General features: G+C 44.3%; 2 protein-coding genes across 2 annotated transcripts; one reads left to right on the top strand and one right to left on the bottom strand.

The window, feature by feature from the left end:
- Positions 1-489: 489 nt before the first annotated feature.
- LOC139219471 (retinol dehydrogenase 13-like) lies at positions 490-4,500 on the bottom strand. Its single transcript, XM_070851329.1, has 7 exons — positions 4,345-4,500; positions 3,380-3,498; positions 3,105-3,260; positions 2,912-3,016; positions 2,557-2,769; positions 2,321-2,422; positions 490-1,317 (listed from the first exon to the last, which is right to left on the bottom strand). Exons 1-7 carry the CDS (start codon positions 4,407-4,409, stop codon positions 995-997), a joined length of 1,083 nt encoding a protein of 360 aa, XP_070707430.1. The 5' UTR covers positions 4,410-4,500; the 3' UTR covers positions 490-994.
- Positions 4,501-7,658: 3,158 nt separating this feature from the next.
- sbk1 (SH3 domain binding kinase 1) lies at positions 7,659-18,025 on the top strand. Its single transcript, XM_070852067.1, has 4 exons — positions 7,659-7,728; positions 14,744-14,985; positions 15,642-15,844; positions 16,345-18,025. The coding sequence occupies exons 1-4, from the start codon at positions 7,691-7,693 to the stop codon at positions 17,170-17,172; spliced, it is 1,311 nt and encodes a 436-aa protein (XP_070708168.1). The 5' UTR covers positions 7,659-7,690; the 3' UTR covers positions 17,173-18,025.
- The last annotated feature ends 1,626 nt before the right edge of the window (positions 18,026-19,651 follow it).

The following is a 19,651-nucleotide window of genomic DNA, read 5'->3' on the forward strand; positions in this document are numbered from 1 at the left end:
GCAAAAGAAGAAGTGCACAAACTCAGAATAAATGAGAATGAGTGGTTATGGTTTTTGTGCGAGTGACTTGACCTGGGTGTGTTTACTTCAAATGACTTTCCAGTGTTTTTGCATTATTTAACACTAATTAAAAATATATAAAAACAGGTTTTTATATATGACTACAGTCTGTATTTTGATGCTAGCTGGCCACCAGATGGTGCTACAGCATTTTCTGCTTGAATCCACAACCACAAGTCTATTTGCAGCACTGTAAATGTGAATCCACTGTAAAACTGCATAAGTATGCCTCCCTCTGTAAAGACATCTATGGTTCAAACTGCTCTTGATTCGCTCATCTTCCTGGTGTCTTTGCGTGAAGTTAAGCATGTGAAATACTCAGAAGTGAGGTACAAAAGCAGTTGGTGAGATTTTGATTTTCAGATGATAAAAGTTCAATTATTCATGTTTTGTTTTAGATTTTTTTCTCTTCTGTTTATTTTCAGATGAGAAGATTCTCCACTTTCTTCCAGATTTAACCGCACAGACTTTATACACATCAATACATTCTGTCTTTGCCAGCATTATACAAGCGTATATTTGACTTAATACAAATAACTTAAAATAAGACCAGATAACTTTTTACTCATGCTGCTAATAAGTCTGCTAACATTAGCCACCATAAGCTACTGGTCATATCGGACCAAGTAGGGCTTCACGAGCCAAACCCCTGAGTGTATCAAAGCAGTGAGCAAGAGTGTATTTATTCATTAATTAAATTTATAATGGTACAAAAGTTCTATTTTTTCTTTCAAAAGTTACATAGTCTCACTTTAAATAAGAAGCAGGAGTCCATTGTCAGTGGCTGCTTGTTGCTTGCGGCTGAACATGAAGGTGAACAAAAGACAGACAACCTGAATCCCAAACTCAGACTGTTGATTGTTCCTCCTGAGCCTGGCACAGCTTAAGCCATAAAGGTTCATCACCCTCTGCTGGTCCAGAGGCCACAGCAGACCTACAGCCCCACAGCACTGACAACTGGTTCCGGACTCTGTCCGTGTGTCTGAGCTGTGTCTGTCTGTGCACTTTTGCTCTGGCCTTCTGCAGGTGGATTTGACTTGGCGCACTGTCCCTCCTCCTCCAGACCCACCAGCCTGCTGCTGACCTCCCACAGCCTACGGCCTGCCTCCTCATCCAGGGCCCGGGGCGCTGGCTCTTTTTCTGTCATCACATCGTAGTACCTCCCCGTCACCCCCTCCATCTCTTCGGACACGGCCAGGTAGACGCTGGGCTGGGCCCCGAGCTCTGGGCCCTTCACCAAGAGGGTGAAAAAGGGACCTGTAAGGTTGGTGGAGAGCACAAGTGTTTTGGTTAAACTCAGCTACAATATCAATGTTCAAACAATCTTTTAGAGTCTCTCAGAGGACTTTATTAGATTAACTGGCCAATGCCAAATACCAATCCAAACTGGATTCATGCTGCTGTTTGTGGTACATGATGAAAGGAAACACTTACATGAATGTGCATCTATTTTGCACACAGCACATTTTTTAATATCTTCTTCATTTACTATAAAGAACTAATAGCAAACACTGTTCTCCCCACAGCAGAGGCTTTTATTACCCCTGAGTGTGTGTGTGTGTGTGTGTGTGTGTGTGTGTGTGTGTGTGTGTGTGTGTGTGTGTGTGTGTGTGTGTGTGTGCGCGCGCATGCATGCGTGCGTTTGTGTGATTAAAAAACAGAGTAAAAATAAACATACACTGGTGTTCAGAATGAGCACTGAGCAACAATACTGGTGCACTTTGACTTCAGATGTTTTATTTGAACTGTAATTTATTTTTTTTTATACTAACACTTAACTATAATTCAGATGGAAATATTGTACATGTTCCTCATTTTTTGACAGCTTCATACACTGATTACTTACTAAAAAGTGGCTCCACTTCAGGCAAGTTAAATGCTCCCTATTGGATGTGCATCATTAATAATACTCTAACAATAACATATAAAGAAGTATAACAGTTACAGGGGCCACTTTTGATACATTTGACCAAAAATACAAAAGCTACTTTCTCTGCCACTGCCCAAAAACAAGACAACCTTTAATCAAGTAGCAGAGTTTTAGTTGTATTAGGTGTAGACTTTTTTGTGGACACGATTTTGAACAGGAATACAGTCAGTTGCAGTTTAGGCTTATCTATACAGAACAAGGAGATAGCAATAGAAAATTCACTGAGTAAACCAGTGCTTATACAGCTGGAGCTACTTGCCACATATGCATTAGGTAAGCGTTTATTGATTTCTCTAAATTCAGAATCCAATAAAGGAGCAGGATACTCACTCAGCACTGAGCTCGAAAACGGTGATTGGTGCAGACCTGTGTGCCTCCCGAGCTCCGTGGCAACAACGCCCGGGTGCACAGCATTCACTGTGACTCCTGTGTCTGCACACACACACACACACACACACACACAGAGCTTTGTTTAAAAATATATATCCAATGGCCAATTACAAACAAGAACATAGGCAGCACTCCCTCCCACACATGCCCACATATGCAGCAGCCAGTAGACTTGCCTTGTAATCGCTTGGCGAGCTCTCTGGTGAACAGAACATTGGCAAGCTTGCTCTGACAGTACGCCTGCTTGGTATTAAACTTCTTCTTCTCCCAGTTCAAGTCCTCGAAGTCAATCTCTCCAACGATGTGGGCGAGTGAGGCCAGGTTGATCACTCTGCTGGGGGCGGACTCTTTCAACTTATCCAGCAGAAGATTTGTCAACAAGAAGTGGCCTGGAGGAAGACAGAAACTATCTCGGTAGAGTCGGGTAGAGATGGAGTTTGAGAGGCTTTATCATACTGTTAATATCATTTCAGTCGAGTTTCTTACTGAGAGCTCAGAAAAAAAGACTTATTTTGCATGTTTTTTGAGTACCTAAGTGGTTTACTCCAAACTGCATGTCGAAGCCATCTTCTGTCTTCCACGCTGGACATCTCATGACCCCTGCATTGTTTATCAGTACATCCACACGCTTCTCCTCTACAACACAATAAAGATTACGTTTTAGAAGCCGTGGGCTTTGTTTCTATAACTGAACACGTGACTGGAAAAGCGTTCGTCTCCTCACGTTGTTTAATTCTTTCTGCAAACTCTCTGATGGACTTCATGGAGGCCAGGTCCAGGTGACACGTGTAGACGTGAGGATTCAGGGTCTTCCCTCGTATTTCCTTCGCAGCTGCCTCACACTTCTCCATGTCCCGACATCCCATAATGATCCGACCCCCTGATGATGTGGGAATGGAAAAAGGAGTGTGTCAGTGAGAGCAAAAACACCTGCTGAGGGTTTTACATATTGTGACTTTTTGCTCCATATTAGGATGACCTTATATTTTTTCTCCACACCTCTCTTGGCCAGTTCTCGGGCCGTCTCTTTCCCGATGCCCGTGTTGGCTCCTGTTATAACCACAGTCTTCCCATGAATGGTGGCGTTACTAGGACTTCGGCCTCCAGTCACATGGTTCCTATGAGAAGAATTAAAACAAAGTTCAGTCCAATTTCATTTAAGCACTTGAGACTTGTGACTCGAAACCAGATGTGATGGATTTCTTTCTATCTCATAGTAAAAAAAACATCTCAAATCTGTCTCTCGTGCTTAAAGACTCGATCTTGTCTACCTTGGCTTGTACCACAAATAGTTGTAGTTTCTCACAGTTTATAATGTTATAACAGCCCTCAAATATCAACTCAGCAGTGAATCAGACCATTTATCCAGGAGGATTGTTAGCTGTGTGTTAGAGAGCATCTGCATCTCTGTTTATCCCTAAGTAATTATGGGTTTTGTTGTTTTGATTCTGGTCTTAGTTTTAAACTTCTGGAGCTGACATTCACCATCTGGTCCTGGACTTGACTTGTCTATTGTTAAGTATTTCACTGTCACACTTCTATCTCATTAGGAAAGATAACACATGGGAAAACAGTCCCATGTCCCTCTAGTTCACAGCAGCTTCAGCAACTGTGGATGGATGAAGAGGATGTCATCAACACCTCCACAGTCTATTCAGCACCATAAAGTCATGCTGTTCTAAATATTGCCTTTGTGAAACACATTCAGAAATACAACTGGACTTGTTGCACTGTGGAAACATTGTTTGGCTACATGATAATACAATGTAAACCAGTGCAAACAGCAGCAAGGTTTTTGAACCAAACTTCTCTGACACATTCTCAGCAAAAACTGAATGTTTTAGACCACATTAAGTCTGAATTTAGCGCCTTATTCGACCGAGCAGCAGACGTGACACATGCAGAGTAAAATACAGAGTTACATCATGATACAGTGGCCTCATGTCATAGAATGAGTTACTCACTTCAGTAAAACAGCTCCTCCTATCACTGACCCAAACACAGAAACTGGTAGAATATATTTGCTCATGACTCCCGAATAACGACGACGACTAAAAACACATTCAAAGATGTTTAAAGTCTGTTTCCACAGCTGATTTGGCAACACTGCTGCACCACAAGGTTACGCGCGCATGTTTTTGACGTCATCCACTACTATAGACCAACCGCAAGGATTGTGGGAAATGTAGTGCCACTTTACACCCAAAACAAGGAAATAAACAGACATTTTTAGGGTTTTTTGTAAGCAATTTGTGAGCATCATAATCAGTGCATTGTAATACTTTCAGTGTGTTTCATCAAGAGAATTTGACCACCTGGACAAAATCTGTAGCCTTCATTTAATTCTGACAGCTGTTTTGAAATTTCCCCATTGTGGGATAAATAAAGGAATATCTTATCTTATCTTATCTTATCTTATCTTTTAATTCTGAGATGTGTAAAAGTGTTGTTAGCTCAGGGAATCTTCTCTTTTTCCTGCATATGTTGTTTATCTATGTCTTTTATCATAAAAAAAAAAACGTAGCCTTTACATTTGTTGCATTGAAGTTCCTGAGAATGTCCCTGCAGTCATAAAAATAACAGGAGATGATAAAATAGTCAGAGAAGGAGGGGACTATATGATTCAGCTGGAGAGGGTGGCTGAGCTGCTTTTTCGCTTTGTAGAGTGTGAAAAAAAGGTGCAAAATGACTCCAGTCAGGTGACACAGAGAAACAGAAAGAGGCAGAGGGAAGGAGAGCTAGAGCAGATGCTGTGGAGGGTCAGACCGATGCCTGCAGGTGTGAGGGTGGGGCAGAGCTTTGTATACCAGCAGCATGCTTTTGAATTCAATACTTACCTTTTTCCTCTGCCAAAATGCTACTCCACATGTTCTCTAGAGTGAAAAAAAATCTCCCTTCTGTCCAAATATAAGCACCTGCTGTTCAAAGCAAATGTTGCTTTTCTGCACAAAGCAGCGCATTTGGGATGGGGTTAGGATTTCAAGCAGGGGAGAGGTTTTTTTTGGTTTTTTTTTAATAAATACTGTTAGATGGAGAACATATTCATAGTCATTTATACACAATAATGTGCACCATCTGCACCATCTGCACCCCCTCCACTTTTCCTGACGACGAAATCACCTATGACAACTATAACTCAAATTTTCACAAAATTCCTTTAGTCATCAATTAACAGACACATCAATTGGAGTTCATGGCACCCCCTTACAGTTCAATGTATGCTTTTGTTGTCCTCCATGAGAGAGACAATTTGTTTTTGTCTGTGCAGAAAGAACAACACAATTTTTTTTTCTTATTTGTTCCTGCAAAATTCTCTCTTTCTCTCTTTCAGCAAGTTTTATTTTTTAGTTCTGTTGCATTTCAATGCTAACCTGTCTAAGAGCACAGCTGGGCGAAATAAAAGTTTAATCTAATTGTGGTCCACAAAGTTTAAGAGACCCCTCTCAGCTTGAGGCCACCGTGTAAACAGCCCTGTGAAGCTATGAAACTGCAGTTTATAGGGCAGCTGAGACACAAAGTACACAGAGCAAACTCCGCATGAAGATACATTTGAGGACAGTGAAAAAAACAAGGCCACCCTCTTGCAACAAGATTTGGAAAACTTGAGGTGACACATAAAAAGTAAAAAACTGGGACGTGGATGTGGTGTCTGAAAGCGGAGCGAGGAGGAGAGGGAGGAGCAGCCCTGCTCTATTTGTTCACAGCTCGGAGGCGCGTCCCCCCCCAGCGCGTTTGACCCCCGGTGCTCTCTCCTGTCAGCCCACAGTGCTTGACCTTCACTATGATTTATGACAGCTCCCTTCCCAAGATAACCCTGAGGAAACTCTTTGCCTCGCTGCCTGTTTGGGCCCAACTCTGCTGTGTGAGACACCTGGACGTCTCAAAGAGGTGCTGAAGATGCAGCTATCCAATATCCACCCATCTCCCCAACAAGGATAAAAACACCTATTTTGTTTCAGGAAACAGGAAGATCATATTCCCCTGTGCAGGCGGGTTTTTTTCAGAGGCTTCATGCTTGCTTTCTTTCTGATTCTGAAAACAGCTTAAATTTAACTCTTCGTGTAGCCTGATCCTGGACATGAGCCTGGGCAGGGGAGAGTAGGACGAAAAAAAACAATAAATTAGCTGTGATGGGATGAAATCAAGATGGGACAACTCAGAACTAAAACATGAAGTGAAGAACTTCATCAGCCCAGTCTTTATTTATGTGAAACAGCTTCCAATCATTCACCCAAACATTCACCCATCAGCCCATCTGATCTCTGGTGGTCCTAATGATGCATTAAGGTTATCCCTGTTATGTCGATTTTTCTCAGTCCAATCTGGTTGTTGGCAGGAGGCCTGTTGTTAAACATGTACAGTAAAGGGGAGCTGCCAGGGCAGTGAATTAATTGAAAGTCTTGCCTCGCTGTTACCTAATAAGGACAGTTGGCAAAGTCACTGAAGTACTTGAGGCCATAAGCTGTTGAATTATGCAAGAGTGGAGCAGCTTGTTCCTTCAAAGCATGAATCAAAAGTTAAAAAAAAACAAACCAAGAAGAAGCTCGTGGAGGCATTGAGGTTGGATGCGTTGGATGGGAGCGTCCAGGCGCTAGGACCCGGGACACGTGAGCGTATTAGTTAGCCAGAGGGTGGAGACGGTGAACAATGAGGGAGCTGACTGGTAGGACCAGCAACATCTGAGACCGACCCCCACCCCACCCCCCCCCCAACTCCTCATCCTCAGCCCCAGAGTCCTGCTGGACCGACGGACAGGACAGACTGACTGAGCAGCGCGCAGAGAGTGGGGACATGTGGGTTTGTCCGCGCGTGCCGCACAGCGCACAGGTTTTCCTCCCAACCCCCTCCCATGTGGACGTGAATGAACGGGTCCGTGTCGGCGTGTGTGGTGCTGAAGTGGGTCATGCGGACCACTGGAGGAGCGGAAGATAAACACGCAGCCTCCTCCCGCTGCCTGGCAGGTTGAGATGGTGGGCGCTCAGAGGAGGGATCCCAGCCCGTGTCCTCAGCTCAGCTCCCAGCATCAGATGATGCTTTGATTTCATCCGCCTCCAAAGAAAAGTCACAAACTGAGCAGCATCTCCAGCAAGAGGAGAGGGATCATCCTGGGAAGGGCAGAGAGACGAAGCACACCGGCGGCCCTCGCATCCCAGCTCTGTCAGCTGCGAGGCTGCGAGTGTCCAGGTGTTCAGGGGACCTGCACGGTTTGCTCAGAGCCTCTGACTGAGAACTGAGAACTTCCTGCAGACGAGGAGATCGGTCCAGCAGTTCTGAGCGGACCAGAGCCGAGCAGCTCTGCTTCCCGAGCGGATGCAGGACCATGGAGGAGAGAGACAGGTCGCCAGCAGGTGAGTGAGGAACACCTAGATGCACCCTGAGGTGCCTGAAACCGGGTCAGTCTGCAAGCTACTGCAAGACAGAGACAAAGAAAAGGGCTAGGAAATGGTTATTGTTGAAATGCATCATTGATCATTATACTGTGCAGTTGTTTTTCATTTAAGCAGCTGATTCTGATGCGTGAGTAACTTAATGTTGTCTGAACTTTGACTCACTCTCATGGATGATATTCATATATGATTATTAAATTCCCTGTATAATAAATCTTCACTGTCAGCAGCTATCAAACAGCACCACAGCTTTAGGCCATGATTAACTCTAACTAGTGTCAATGGTCGAGCTGCGACTTAATTTCTATTTTCACCCACATTACTCGTGATTCCCTCACCCATTTGTTTCCCACTCAGCTTTTGTGGTTCACCCTGTGCCAGATTGATGCGAGGGCATCCGGGGCACTCCAGTTTTAATGGTCCTTTTATACTTTGTCCAGGGCAGACAGGTGATATCTCATCGTTAATGCCGTCTAATGCATTTAAATGAGCAGCTGATTTGATAGAGCAAACCCTGTAAAAGCAAAGCCCTGAGGCTGGTAATGGACTCTAAATGAAACTCAGCAGCAGCCAATACACATTGGCTTTTGTCACAAACATTGTATTGGTCGAGAGGTGAAGCAGTAATGGCTGGGACATTTACTTTAAAGGAGTATTTCATCCCCAAATCAAATCAAATTCAGAGTCAAAGTTGCTCTGCCTGGAGCTGTTGTGGCTGTTATTACCCCAAACACTGTTTCCATTGTTTTATACCATCTGCATATCAGACATAAACACAAAGATCTAACACACATGACAATTGTAGTTGTCATTTTCAAACTTAATAATATGACCTAATCTGCCTTAAAATTCTCCATTTTGAATCCAGCAGAAACATCCTTAGAAATGCCCCAAACATGGCCTGCAGAACTTGGAGGGTGATCAGCTTAATAAAAGGAAATGAGACTAATAGATGAGCTGCAAAAGGAAAACATGGCTGTGCAGAGAACAGAGAAGGATGCAAACACTGCCAATTAGGACAAATAGAGGACAAGACGTTTTTTTACTCTTTTACTCTTCTTTTTTTTTTTACTCTGTTGTTCAAAAGTCTGCGTCCTGCTGGGTGAAAATAACAACGTAAATGTCTGCAGATTACAGCCTAACCTGCCATCATGTCAGTGAGAAAACAGCGGTCTAATTATACCCCTGTCAATCAACATACACACTGTGTACATGTATGTGTGTGTGGACATATTATGAGTGTTTACTACTGTATAATTTGCATCCATGGACTGTAGTTGTTGACGATTATTGCATTATTTGGTTAATCGGTGTTTGATTAAGTATAATATATTCTTGTTTTTACTTGTCTTGGTACAGTGTGTCCTATACTTGCTTTTGCAGCAATTATACCCAGTCATGCAATTAAAGCTGGATTTGAATTAAAGGCAGAGAGAGAATGCCGCCTCAGCAATCAACCTCAGTGCATTGATTGTGGTTAGAGGCTAATGTGTGTGAGCAGGATCACATATCACCATCTACTGTTAGTTTGCCTTAAAGTGGATGGTGAATTGGTCTGAAAAAAAAAAAAATGCAATGTCCTCCTTAGCGGTACTCTTGCATCATTTAGCCACACCCCCCTTCCAGACCCCATTTTCTGAGCTCATATTAGAGTCCCATTTCCCCATGTATTTGACATCAAAGGGACGCGGTCTACAGCATGTAGTACAAAGGGAGGGATGCTTCAGTTCAGTCTCATTGGATTTCCCCAATCATGCCCCCTCTCTCTCTCTCTCTCTCTCTCTCTCTCTCTCTCTCTCTCTCTCTCTCTCTCTCTCTCGCTCTCTCTTTGTCTCTCTTTGGTCACATGAATCCTCTCTACTGGAACTTGAGGCTACTGGATTGTGATAGAGTGGGGGTTAGGTACACTATGTTCCCAGGATAGCTTATTGCGGTGATATTTCACTGCCAAATCATATGTTTAGCAGGTTTACAATCAGGGTGATGGTGACATGGCATTTATAATCAGATGCTTTACGGTTTCTAATCCCTAAACCTTAATCCTAACCTACAGTATTGATTCATTCTGCAGTGGGGTGCTCTGTTTTTCTTGCTGTTTTTACGTGTTTTTGGTTTATCATTGGGCCCATTTTGTCTTTGTTGGTCATTTGTGGTCAACATACTGTACTGGAGCCAAGCGTCCTTGCAGTATCCACCCCCCATAACTAATTTCCACTCTCAGTCATTGCTTGGATCCCTCTAACCCTCCCAGGTGTTGGGTCATCCCAGCAGGAGGCAAGTGGCTGCCAGCAGTTTTAGCCAGGACCTTTCAGCAGGCAGCAGCTCCACGGGGCGTATAACATACAGTAGAAAGAGAGGGGGGTGATGGGAAGAAGAGTAGAGCTGAGGAAAGTCAGGGACGGGTTGCATAGCACTCTGCCCCAGCGGGGGTCTTCCATATGGGCAAGCCAGGCAAAGCTGAGAGCAGATGATTTGTCAAAGTGAGTGTCCGTGGCCTGGGCCGCTGGCTCACCTATCACAACACAGCAGGAAGTTTCTTCAACCTTGTGTTGATGGAGGTGCTAAACCCACCAACTCACGTCCTCTGTGCAGCTAAGAAAGGTGATTCTGTTTTTTTTACGCCTGAGTGCAGAACAGAGTGTCCTGGCTGTCACGAGGAAGCCCATTTGGCTTTTGATTGTGTGATTGATTGTTTTGGATCACAGTGATTTGTTTTATTCCAAGCATCCACACTAAGACAGCAAGGAGAGGGACACAGACAAAGACAAAAATACATACTACCTATATGTGTGTCTATACATGCAGCTGTTTTATTTCCAGACAGACAGTGAGAGAAACCACATCAGTCACATTGTATTTCACTCACTGTTTTCTCCTTGACCCAGAGGCAAGGCACGTTGGGCATTTTGACAGTAAATTGGGCACAGGAGATCAGTCTTCACCCATAATGACTCTTCTGCCGAGAGCAAAGCAACTAGTCCATTAGTAATGGTGAGAGGTAGGGACGTGAGGCAGGCTCCGCCATCTATTTATTTCTTTCATTAGTCCCTTGTTTACATTTTCGGGAACAGACAAGAGAGAAAGAGGAGAGGAGGAAGGAAGGCTGGGCAAACACTGTGTGTAACCTGCTCACTCTGATACCCCGACCACACTGCTTTGTGTACATTAAAATACATTTGTTACAGATGCAACATGAGCTCTACTGGCCAGTTTCTTCCACAACTACTGTTTAGCCCATTTCTTATATGTGCGTTTGTATTCATGCTTGAAGCTCATCCCATCAAGTCTTAATGCGCCAGTCAATGTCGTGTCACACTTCATTGCAACTGTATCACTCACATAGTTTACATTGGGAGAACGCACAATGAATGAACTCACAAGTATCGTCCCTGATGAGAGTCACATGACAACACCACAGGTAAAATGTGCCCACATACAAGCTCCTGCCTCCTATCTGAATGAGTCATTAATGTTAGCACAGTTAGTCTCTGGAGAAGAAACAGCCCTGTTATTGAGGACGACCTTGGAAGTAGCTAAATCTGTTCTGAAGAAACGGGTCTAAGTAGGCAGGCCTATAATGTTTGTCATGTTTGCTATCTTAGTGTAGCGTGTTGGCATGTGCGAGTCAGCACTTATCACAAGGCACAGCTGAGGCTGATGGGAATGTCATTAGTCTTAATCATTAAAGCTAAATTACTGGACAGATCCCTGTTGTGACCCTTGATGGCAGTTAACGATATCACCACAGATATTCCAGTTCAACCTGAAAACACGGGAACATGAATACGTGAACCATATTTAGACATTAGACTTCACTCAAAACAGCAAATGTGGAAATCATGTTGGCCCTAGAGGAAAAATCAGATGATGACCAACGTCAGTGGGATTCATCCTCTGAAGATCATGAATGTTTGCACAAAATTTCCAATTGTCACTACTAGCATTACACTTCCATTTCCCAGCTTTTAGGGACAGATCAATTGCGACGCCATCCCTAGAGACATGCTAACATGGCTGAAAATAAAGCTTATCTCCGTGAGCAGACTTCTTAGTGTAAAAAGTGCCACCCGAAGTCCACAGTAATTCCTAAAGTCACAAGTGTGACCCCTACAGAGTCCAGAGGGTAGGAGCACACCAGACAAGGGCACACCCTGAGGCTGTTAAGAGCCAGTCTAAGAGTCCAGAAAGAGGGTTGTCAATGGCGTCACAGGGTTTATCTCGGTTCTCATTTCCAGCTGAGTGTTTATAGAAGGAAAGGTCAACTGCTTCTGTAGTTTAATCTCATGTGCGACACATGGAGTCAGCCACAACAGGTTTCCAGGCCGTCGCTGTGGTTATTAGGACGTAAAACTGGATGTTTTGGGAGCATCCTGTTTTTTTTATGAGGGTTATACTGCACATGCACTCTGTTTGAGTAATTGTTAAATGGAGCGACATTGTCAATCAGTATTTGGTGGGAAATTAGTGGCAGGAAAACAGATTATGGCTTCAGAGCTAAAAGCTTGTCTCTCCACTTTTTAGGAACCAGAAAAACAGGCTTGTTTTCACACTGGCCTTGTATTGACTGTGCATTTATGAGTTCATTTATTTAGATTTATTCAAACAGTTTTGAGCGAAATTCAGACACTCAAATGTCAAATGATTTTTCATTATCCCAAAAACATCGACCAAAATAGCACAGAAATAAGTGAGCAGCCCAGGGATCTGTTTTTAAAAGTCTTATAGATGATTAACAATAAGTGGGACTGGCTCAAAAACCCATTAAAATGTGTCTCAAGCCAAATCCTCATCTGTATGTGGAGCGTGCTGCTGTTACCTTGTCTTATGCCGCCTGAGAGGACAGGAGAGGAGCAGAGGGCAGCATGGGAGATCAGTGGGGCATGCGGCGGTGGTCGGGCACGAACGGTGAGTCGTGCGGAGGCTCACAGCTGCTCCCTCTCAGTGGTAGGAACACAAAGGGCCTTTGATAGAGTGTCACTGTGCGACTGATACACCAGACCTCCCTCCTAAGCACTCACACAAAATCACCTCCCAGAGACCACATAACTTCATCCCCACACCTCCGGGGCACCACACTGCAGTTTCTGGTTCACATTTACAGCGTCATGGCAGCTGCGGAGAGCACCGTCTCCCTACCACTCATTACATTTCAGGACTCTTAATCCAGTTCTGCAAAGGAAATGAGTGCAAAGCATCCTGCGCTTTTGGGTGGGGGGGTGCTTTTGTCTTTGTGGGAGCTGAGTAATGTGATTAAGATCCATGCTGGAGTGCTGCACATTCTGCCCGTGGAGCTGACTGGAAGAAGTGCCAGTAAACAAGCGCTCCCTTTGCTCTGCTTTGCTCTCACTGATAGAGGCTGTGGGGCCACAGGGTGGGCACTCAGAGGAAATGTGCTTCCAGTCTGTCTGTTGGTCCTGTTTAAATGTTTAATCCCCAAACCTGGACCTCAGACTGATCTGGATAATGATCAACTTTTGTGTTGACTCGCTGAAGGCTGTACAGTGGGCACGGTCAGCATGAGTAGGCTACAATATTCATAGTCTCTTATATAACCATCTCTTTTCTTATGATAAAATCAAGAAGCAAGTGTTATCTACAGAGATGCACATGGTACACAGGGCACTCTTTCTGTTTGCAGTGTTCTTTTTTTTTTCTTCGGCAAACAGTGATGAGCCAAGAACACAAGGCTGCAAATGGTCGCATCCTATTTTAGTTTTCGCTGTCTAATAGCTATATTTATCACTCTCTTCCCACAAGATAGCCTAGGAACCTCAACACCTTCAGAGTGTCTGAACAAAACTTCCTCTGCCATGTTTTCATCAACTGTACATTAGCCACCATGCATTTATTCAGACCCCCCCCCCCATGTAACAGTCGACAGACACATTTATGATGCTCTCATTTAAACCAGTGGTGCTGAGAAACTGGCTGCAGGGAGAGGAGAACAAAGAGCACAGCACTTGCCTTTGAATGATGGATGAAAAAGGCCATCAGCAAAATTGTTTGTGCTGATTTGGTGCCTATTAGTGCGCGTATGTGCGTGCATGCTGTGCATGATTGGATGATTAAATTTGATTGCTCGTGTAGACAATGGGTAAGATCATTAGTGTGATCCACTTCATTTCCTCAAAAGGTCCATTTGTGCAGTTAGTTCAATAGTTTTAGTTTTCTTTCATTTTACTTACGCTGTAACAGACGCTAACATGCACAGTCACTCATCTCTGATTTTGAGTTTGTTGTCAGTTGGCACATTTAGGGTGTCTGACTCCATCTGAGCTTGCAATTAAAGCAACTATATTTTTCCCTCCTAGGATCAGTTTGACCTATTTCAAACTTGGCACTTCTGAAAATCAGCAATAACTTTTCTGTTGCAGTTTTTTTAGCTTCAGCAATTTAACCGAAATACTTAGAACAACTGCTGTGCAAACCAAATATGTTTTCCAGGTAAAACTAAGCGACCCCATTTGTCGCAGACCCACTGATTTCTACTGTGTATGTATGAACACTTAAGAGTTGTCAGAGATGATCTGTGGCATGCCTTACCAGCATGTATACACCTTGAAGCTGTCAGCTCTCTCCACTTGTTTCCATTTGTAAGTCCCTCTACCTGCTCATATTGATTTTCCCATAGCTGTCTGCCAGTAAGTGCTGTCTGAGGCCAGCCATATCTGAAAGCTAGTCAGAGTCATCTAGAGGGACAGCAGGAAGTCCAATACATTTACTGAAAGTACCTCCCCTGTTGATGCCTTGCCTAAATTGATTGTATGGAAATGAAGGTCTGTTAAAACCTTCCTGATTTAACTACCCTTTGGGACACAGTGTACAAACAGGAATATATGGATCTATGCCAACAAACATAAAGATGCTGAAGAGCATTCAGTCATAAACACATACATGCAGAAAATGTATACCCCCTGCCATCATCACAGCTGAAGGAAACCTGTCTCTAAGCAGTTTTACTTTCTTCTTTATTTAGTCTGCCCAACAGCGTCAAGGCGAGCCTGTCTCTTTCTCCATCTGGGCCGGGGCGAGTGGGCAGTGGCGGGGGCTCCCCTACGTCCAAAATGGGCTACTGCGGAGGGGTGCCCGTGGAGGACATGCAAGCCCTGGCCATCACCTCTCTGTCGGCAGCAGATGTAGCCAAACAATATGAGCACATCCGTGAGCTGGGGAAGGGCACATACGGCAAGGTGGACCTGGTGGCACATCGGACACAGGGTGAGTTGGCTCAAGGCATCAAGGGCTCAGAGCTCTCAGCCCTCCAACCCCTCTGAAATAGTATATCTTGACTGTCGACCAACTCATGAAGCACAAATACAAAAAGAAATGTCAGATCTCCAAATCCACATTGTGCCAGCATGCTTCACAGCTGAGGATAACCAGTGAAGGCAGATCAGCGTGTTATAAAGTCACAAGGCACAGTGTGGGGAAATTAATTTCAGCACAGTTGAAAGGGTTTGCTAAGGATTTCTTTTAGGTCTACTGTTTAATCCTTGGTTGTTAAAAAATCAAGGTTAGAGAGCTGGCTGAGTCTGAAAGTGGTATAAGTAAGCATTGTAAAGTAGTCCACAGTGAAGCTGAGAGGGCAGCAGAGATTTAGAAGTGGCACACGCGCACTAAAGAGCCTCTGTATTTATGCAGCTGTGATCATGAACAGCTGGTTGCATGTGTGTAATGGAGGTGAGATTCTTTCCCTCTACATGTTTATATAAATGAATGTAGCAGGGAGAGGGAAGGGTAGTTGCTCTTTGCTCCCTTTGTGTATCAAGTCACACATGGAGTTTTGCATAGTAAAGTATGATGAAAAGGTTTAATAAACCAGTGTAACTATGTCCAACTATGTGTTCTGCATTTTTACATCTGTTTTTTTGTAGGCACCAAAATGGCACTGAAGTTTGTTACCAAGAACAAGACGAAGCTGAAGAGTTTCCTGCGGGAGTACAGTCTAACAGGCTCACTTAGCTGCAGCCCTTTCATTATCAAAGTCCTGGACGTGCTTTTTGAGACGGAGGACAGCTATGTGTTTGGACAAGAATATGCCCCAGCTGGGGACCTTTTCGACATCATCCCCCCACAGGTAAAGCTATCATCCTTCCTTCCACCAATCACCATCCTCACTCAGCCACAGTTGCTCCAATCAGTCGCCATGTTCAGACACAGCGGTTTTAACAAGCTCTCCTGGGATTGGTGCCTTGTCTTTGTGCTGCTGTCCTGCTTTTCTCTCTGCGCAGGGCTCTCACTCTGCTTTAGTGATATTCCAGTTGATGTGCTAGGAGTGCTTGACTTCAAAGTTTCGTCTAAAGACTCATTAAAAATGGTTGTAACGGAAGTCAAAATGGGGACTTTTGTTTTAGTTTTCCTCTCCTTGTCAGCCTGTACTTTCATTCCTCCATGTGATATAACTATCACCTGTTCTTTTTTACAGTACTCTAACCTACTCACCACAAAGTCCTTTTCTTGTATCACCTCCCATGGTCTCACCTCCTACACAATGTAATCTGTCTATTATACTGCATTAATCAAAATCTTTTCTATCTATCTCTCTTTCTGTCTCCCAACACTTTCTCCTCTTCTCAGGTGGGCCTGCCAGAGGAAATGGTCAAACGCTGCATGCAACAGCTGGGCCTAGCCCTGGACTTTATGCACAGTAAAAATCTGGTGCATCGGGACGTGAAACCCGAAAATGTGCTCCTATTTGACCGTGAGTGCCGCCGCATCAAGCTGGCCGACTTTGGCATGACCCGACGCGTGGGCTGCCGTGTGAAACGGGTGAGTGGCACCATCCCCTACACGGCACCAGAGGTGTGCCGCGCTAGCCGTGCTGAGGGTTTCCTTGTGACCACCAGTCTGGATGTGTGGGCGTTCGGCGTGTTGGTTTTCTGTATGCTGACAGGCAACTTCCCCTGGGAGGCAGCACTGCCAGCAGATGCCTTCTACGAGGAGTTTCGGCGCTGGCAGAAAGCAGGGTGCCCTGTGGGAACGTACCCGTCTCAGTGGCGCCGCTTCACCGATGATGCCCTGCGCATGTTTCAGAGGCTCCTCGCTGCTGAACCGGAAAAACGCTGTGGAGTCAAGGACGTCTTCTGCTTTGTCAAGTATGAGCTGGTCAGCGAGCTCAGGCGGAGAGCATCTTGCCGAGCCAAGAGAGGTGAGAGGTCAAGCTCAGGAGTGTGCACTGGCAGTTGCACTTCCTCCTCGTCCTCCACTTCATCGCGTTCCTCCCACAGACACCCCGAGCCCTCCACCCCTCCTGGAACATCCTGCCTGCGTCCGGCACCACTCAAACGTAGTGTCCTCTCCGATCCGCTATCTCCCAGAGAGGAGTCTGGACAGCACCAGTCTCCAGGCCGAGACAAGAACAAAAGCCAGATGGTGATGGCAACTGCCATCGAAATCTGCGTGTGACACACTAATGTTAGCAGTGGAGACTAGATGGCTTTTCACAGTAATAACAAGTTGTGAAGAGGTGTTAATGACTACTGCAGAGACTCCAGCAAAAAAGGAGAGGTACTTTGACCATGAAAGAGAAGCTCAGGATCACATCCCCGGCTGTGGAAATGGACATCATCAATCAGCAGTACATGCTTGGACAGCTCATCAGTGGCACATGCCGTTTAGGTTTTGATTTGTGACCAAAGACTGCTTCCCAAGCTGAGAAGCCATGCAGGCAGAGTTCAAGAGTCCGCTGATGTTGTTCCTCTCAGCAGCTCCTTCTGCCATCCAGACATTTGTGTTTTCTGCCCATACACTGTGGTGGTGCTAAAGATTCTATGATTAGATAATCTATAAAAACTGATTCTGTCTTTTCTCACTCATCACCCCATTTCTCTTTAGTTGTGTTTATGTGAGTTCTCCTCACTAGTGTTTATTTATCTACGAAGATAAGCTCCAGGGAGGCCAAAAACTTCATCTGATCAGGTGATGCTACTCAGTCAGAGGCCAGTGATCTGAGGGTAATCTACGTAACTGCATTCAACTGCCATTTCTCATACGTCCTGCCAACTTCCAGTGCATAAAATAAAAAAGACTTTTTCCAGAGAACATATTATAAAGAGAAAAGGACAACAAATAAATCCTTATGTAGCAGTTTGTATGTCTTTTCATGTACATGTCTAGACAGATTCTCAGTGATAGGCGTCACCTCAGGACACTTCAGTGGGTCACTTCCTGTTTTAGTATTAATGGTAATCCATTGAGTGGCTGAAAGACACATCTGCCACTTTTGAACGGCTCTGAATGAGATTCATTCCCAACGTAACCCAACAGAATACAGGGATTGTACATGAAAAAGGCAGAGAACAAAGTGAGAAAGTGTAAAAGGCAGTGAACAAAGAAGAGGAGAAGAAATGTCTTTTTAATGTTTCTTTTCTACCCGCTGTGTGTGTGTTTGGATGTGTATGTGTGTGTTTCAAATGCTAAAGCACAAGATTTTTGTAAAGCAGGAGAACTCTTAGTGGAAACTACAACTCTATATTGTAAATAATTTGATATTTCTAGGAGTGCACCGTTATATCAGGTAGTTCAACTATGTAGCAGTACTAATTTTCTACGACAGGGAACGGGGTTTTGAGGTTTTACAGTTACTGTCGGGGCAATGCATTGTATGTAGCAACAAAATATGACAAATTGTACAGTATTCCACAACAAATTAAATATATAGAAATATGATCTGCAGCCTATCACAATGTATAATATGGTAGCACTGTTCTTTTGTTTTCTTTTATTGTTTTGGTTTTCATGTCTTTTCTTTACACACAAATTGGTGAGCAGACATCCTTCATTTCTGCATTTTGTTCACCTTATCATGAGCGACACCCATTTCCTGTGTAGAATCATTGTGCTTCCTGGTTGCCAGTGAGCACAGCCCACTCTGTCCTCATTCAGTCAGTTAAAGGTACTGCAAAGGGCTGCTTTGCAGGTCAACACCTTCTAAATTAATTTCCCAGCATCACAAAAGGGGCTCCGATGTTTGATTATCAAGTTACAAACGTTTACACACACTCCTGACTGCTCAGAACATGTTGCTGCTCCTTCCTGCCTCTCTCTGGGAATTCGTCCAAATGTATCACTGAAATAGCAGAGCCCAGGTGATTATTGTCTGGAGGGATGACCTCTGTGTCAGCCACTGATGCAGTGCGAGCTGATGATTGATCCTGGCCAGCTTGAGCTTTCATAGAGATACCGCTAATTATGAGAGCATCTAAAAGAATACAGAGTGTGAATGCTTCAGTGGGTGCTCATTAGCATTATTGTTCTTGCTTGAATTGTGTTGCTTTTCTGTCAGCCAGGTTTGTGCGTGTCTATGTCCGTGTGTGTGCGAGTGTGCGCTTGTCTTCACTTTCCTTATTTCCCCACTCTTCCCATGACAGCCCATCAGCTCTGTCGCTATAGTGACAGCGCTGGTGCCCCTCTGGTTCAACTTCTGTCCTCTCCTTGAAAATCAAGTCTAATTGAGCCCAAATTAAACAACTGGCCACCAACCCCCCCCCCCCCTTCACCCACAGCTCCTCGTGGCAGTTGCTACGCTTATTATACTCGATGACACATTTGTGCAGATACACAATTTCCTGTATCTTATGAGCCAGTTCACAGACCAAAGTCTTCGTCCAGTCTCGTCAGGCGTAATCGAAGCTGCTGATGATCCCCATCATTTTTCTTTTCTTCTCCCATCCTTATTCTTGATTCTGCTATTGTGACCTGATGGAGGCAGAAGATTTGTCAAAGGGATGTATTGTATGGTGAGATGCTGGCTGCCACATAGGATCTGTGAAAAGATAGTCCATCCATGGTGGAATGTGAATCATCTACACAGCATCATCAGGTGGATGGTGTGAACAAGGTAATATAAAGTAACTCAGCGTAACATGATATTATGACTTGTATA

Source organism: Pempheris klunzingeri, chromosome 20 (assembly GCF_042242105.1).
Source record: "Pempheris klunzingeri isolate RE-2024b chromosome 20, fPemKlu1.hap1, whole genome shotgun sequence".
Taxonomy (NCBI): Eukaryota; Metazoa; Chordata; class Actinopteri; order Acropomatiformes; family Pempheridae; genus Pempheris; species Pempheris klunzingeri.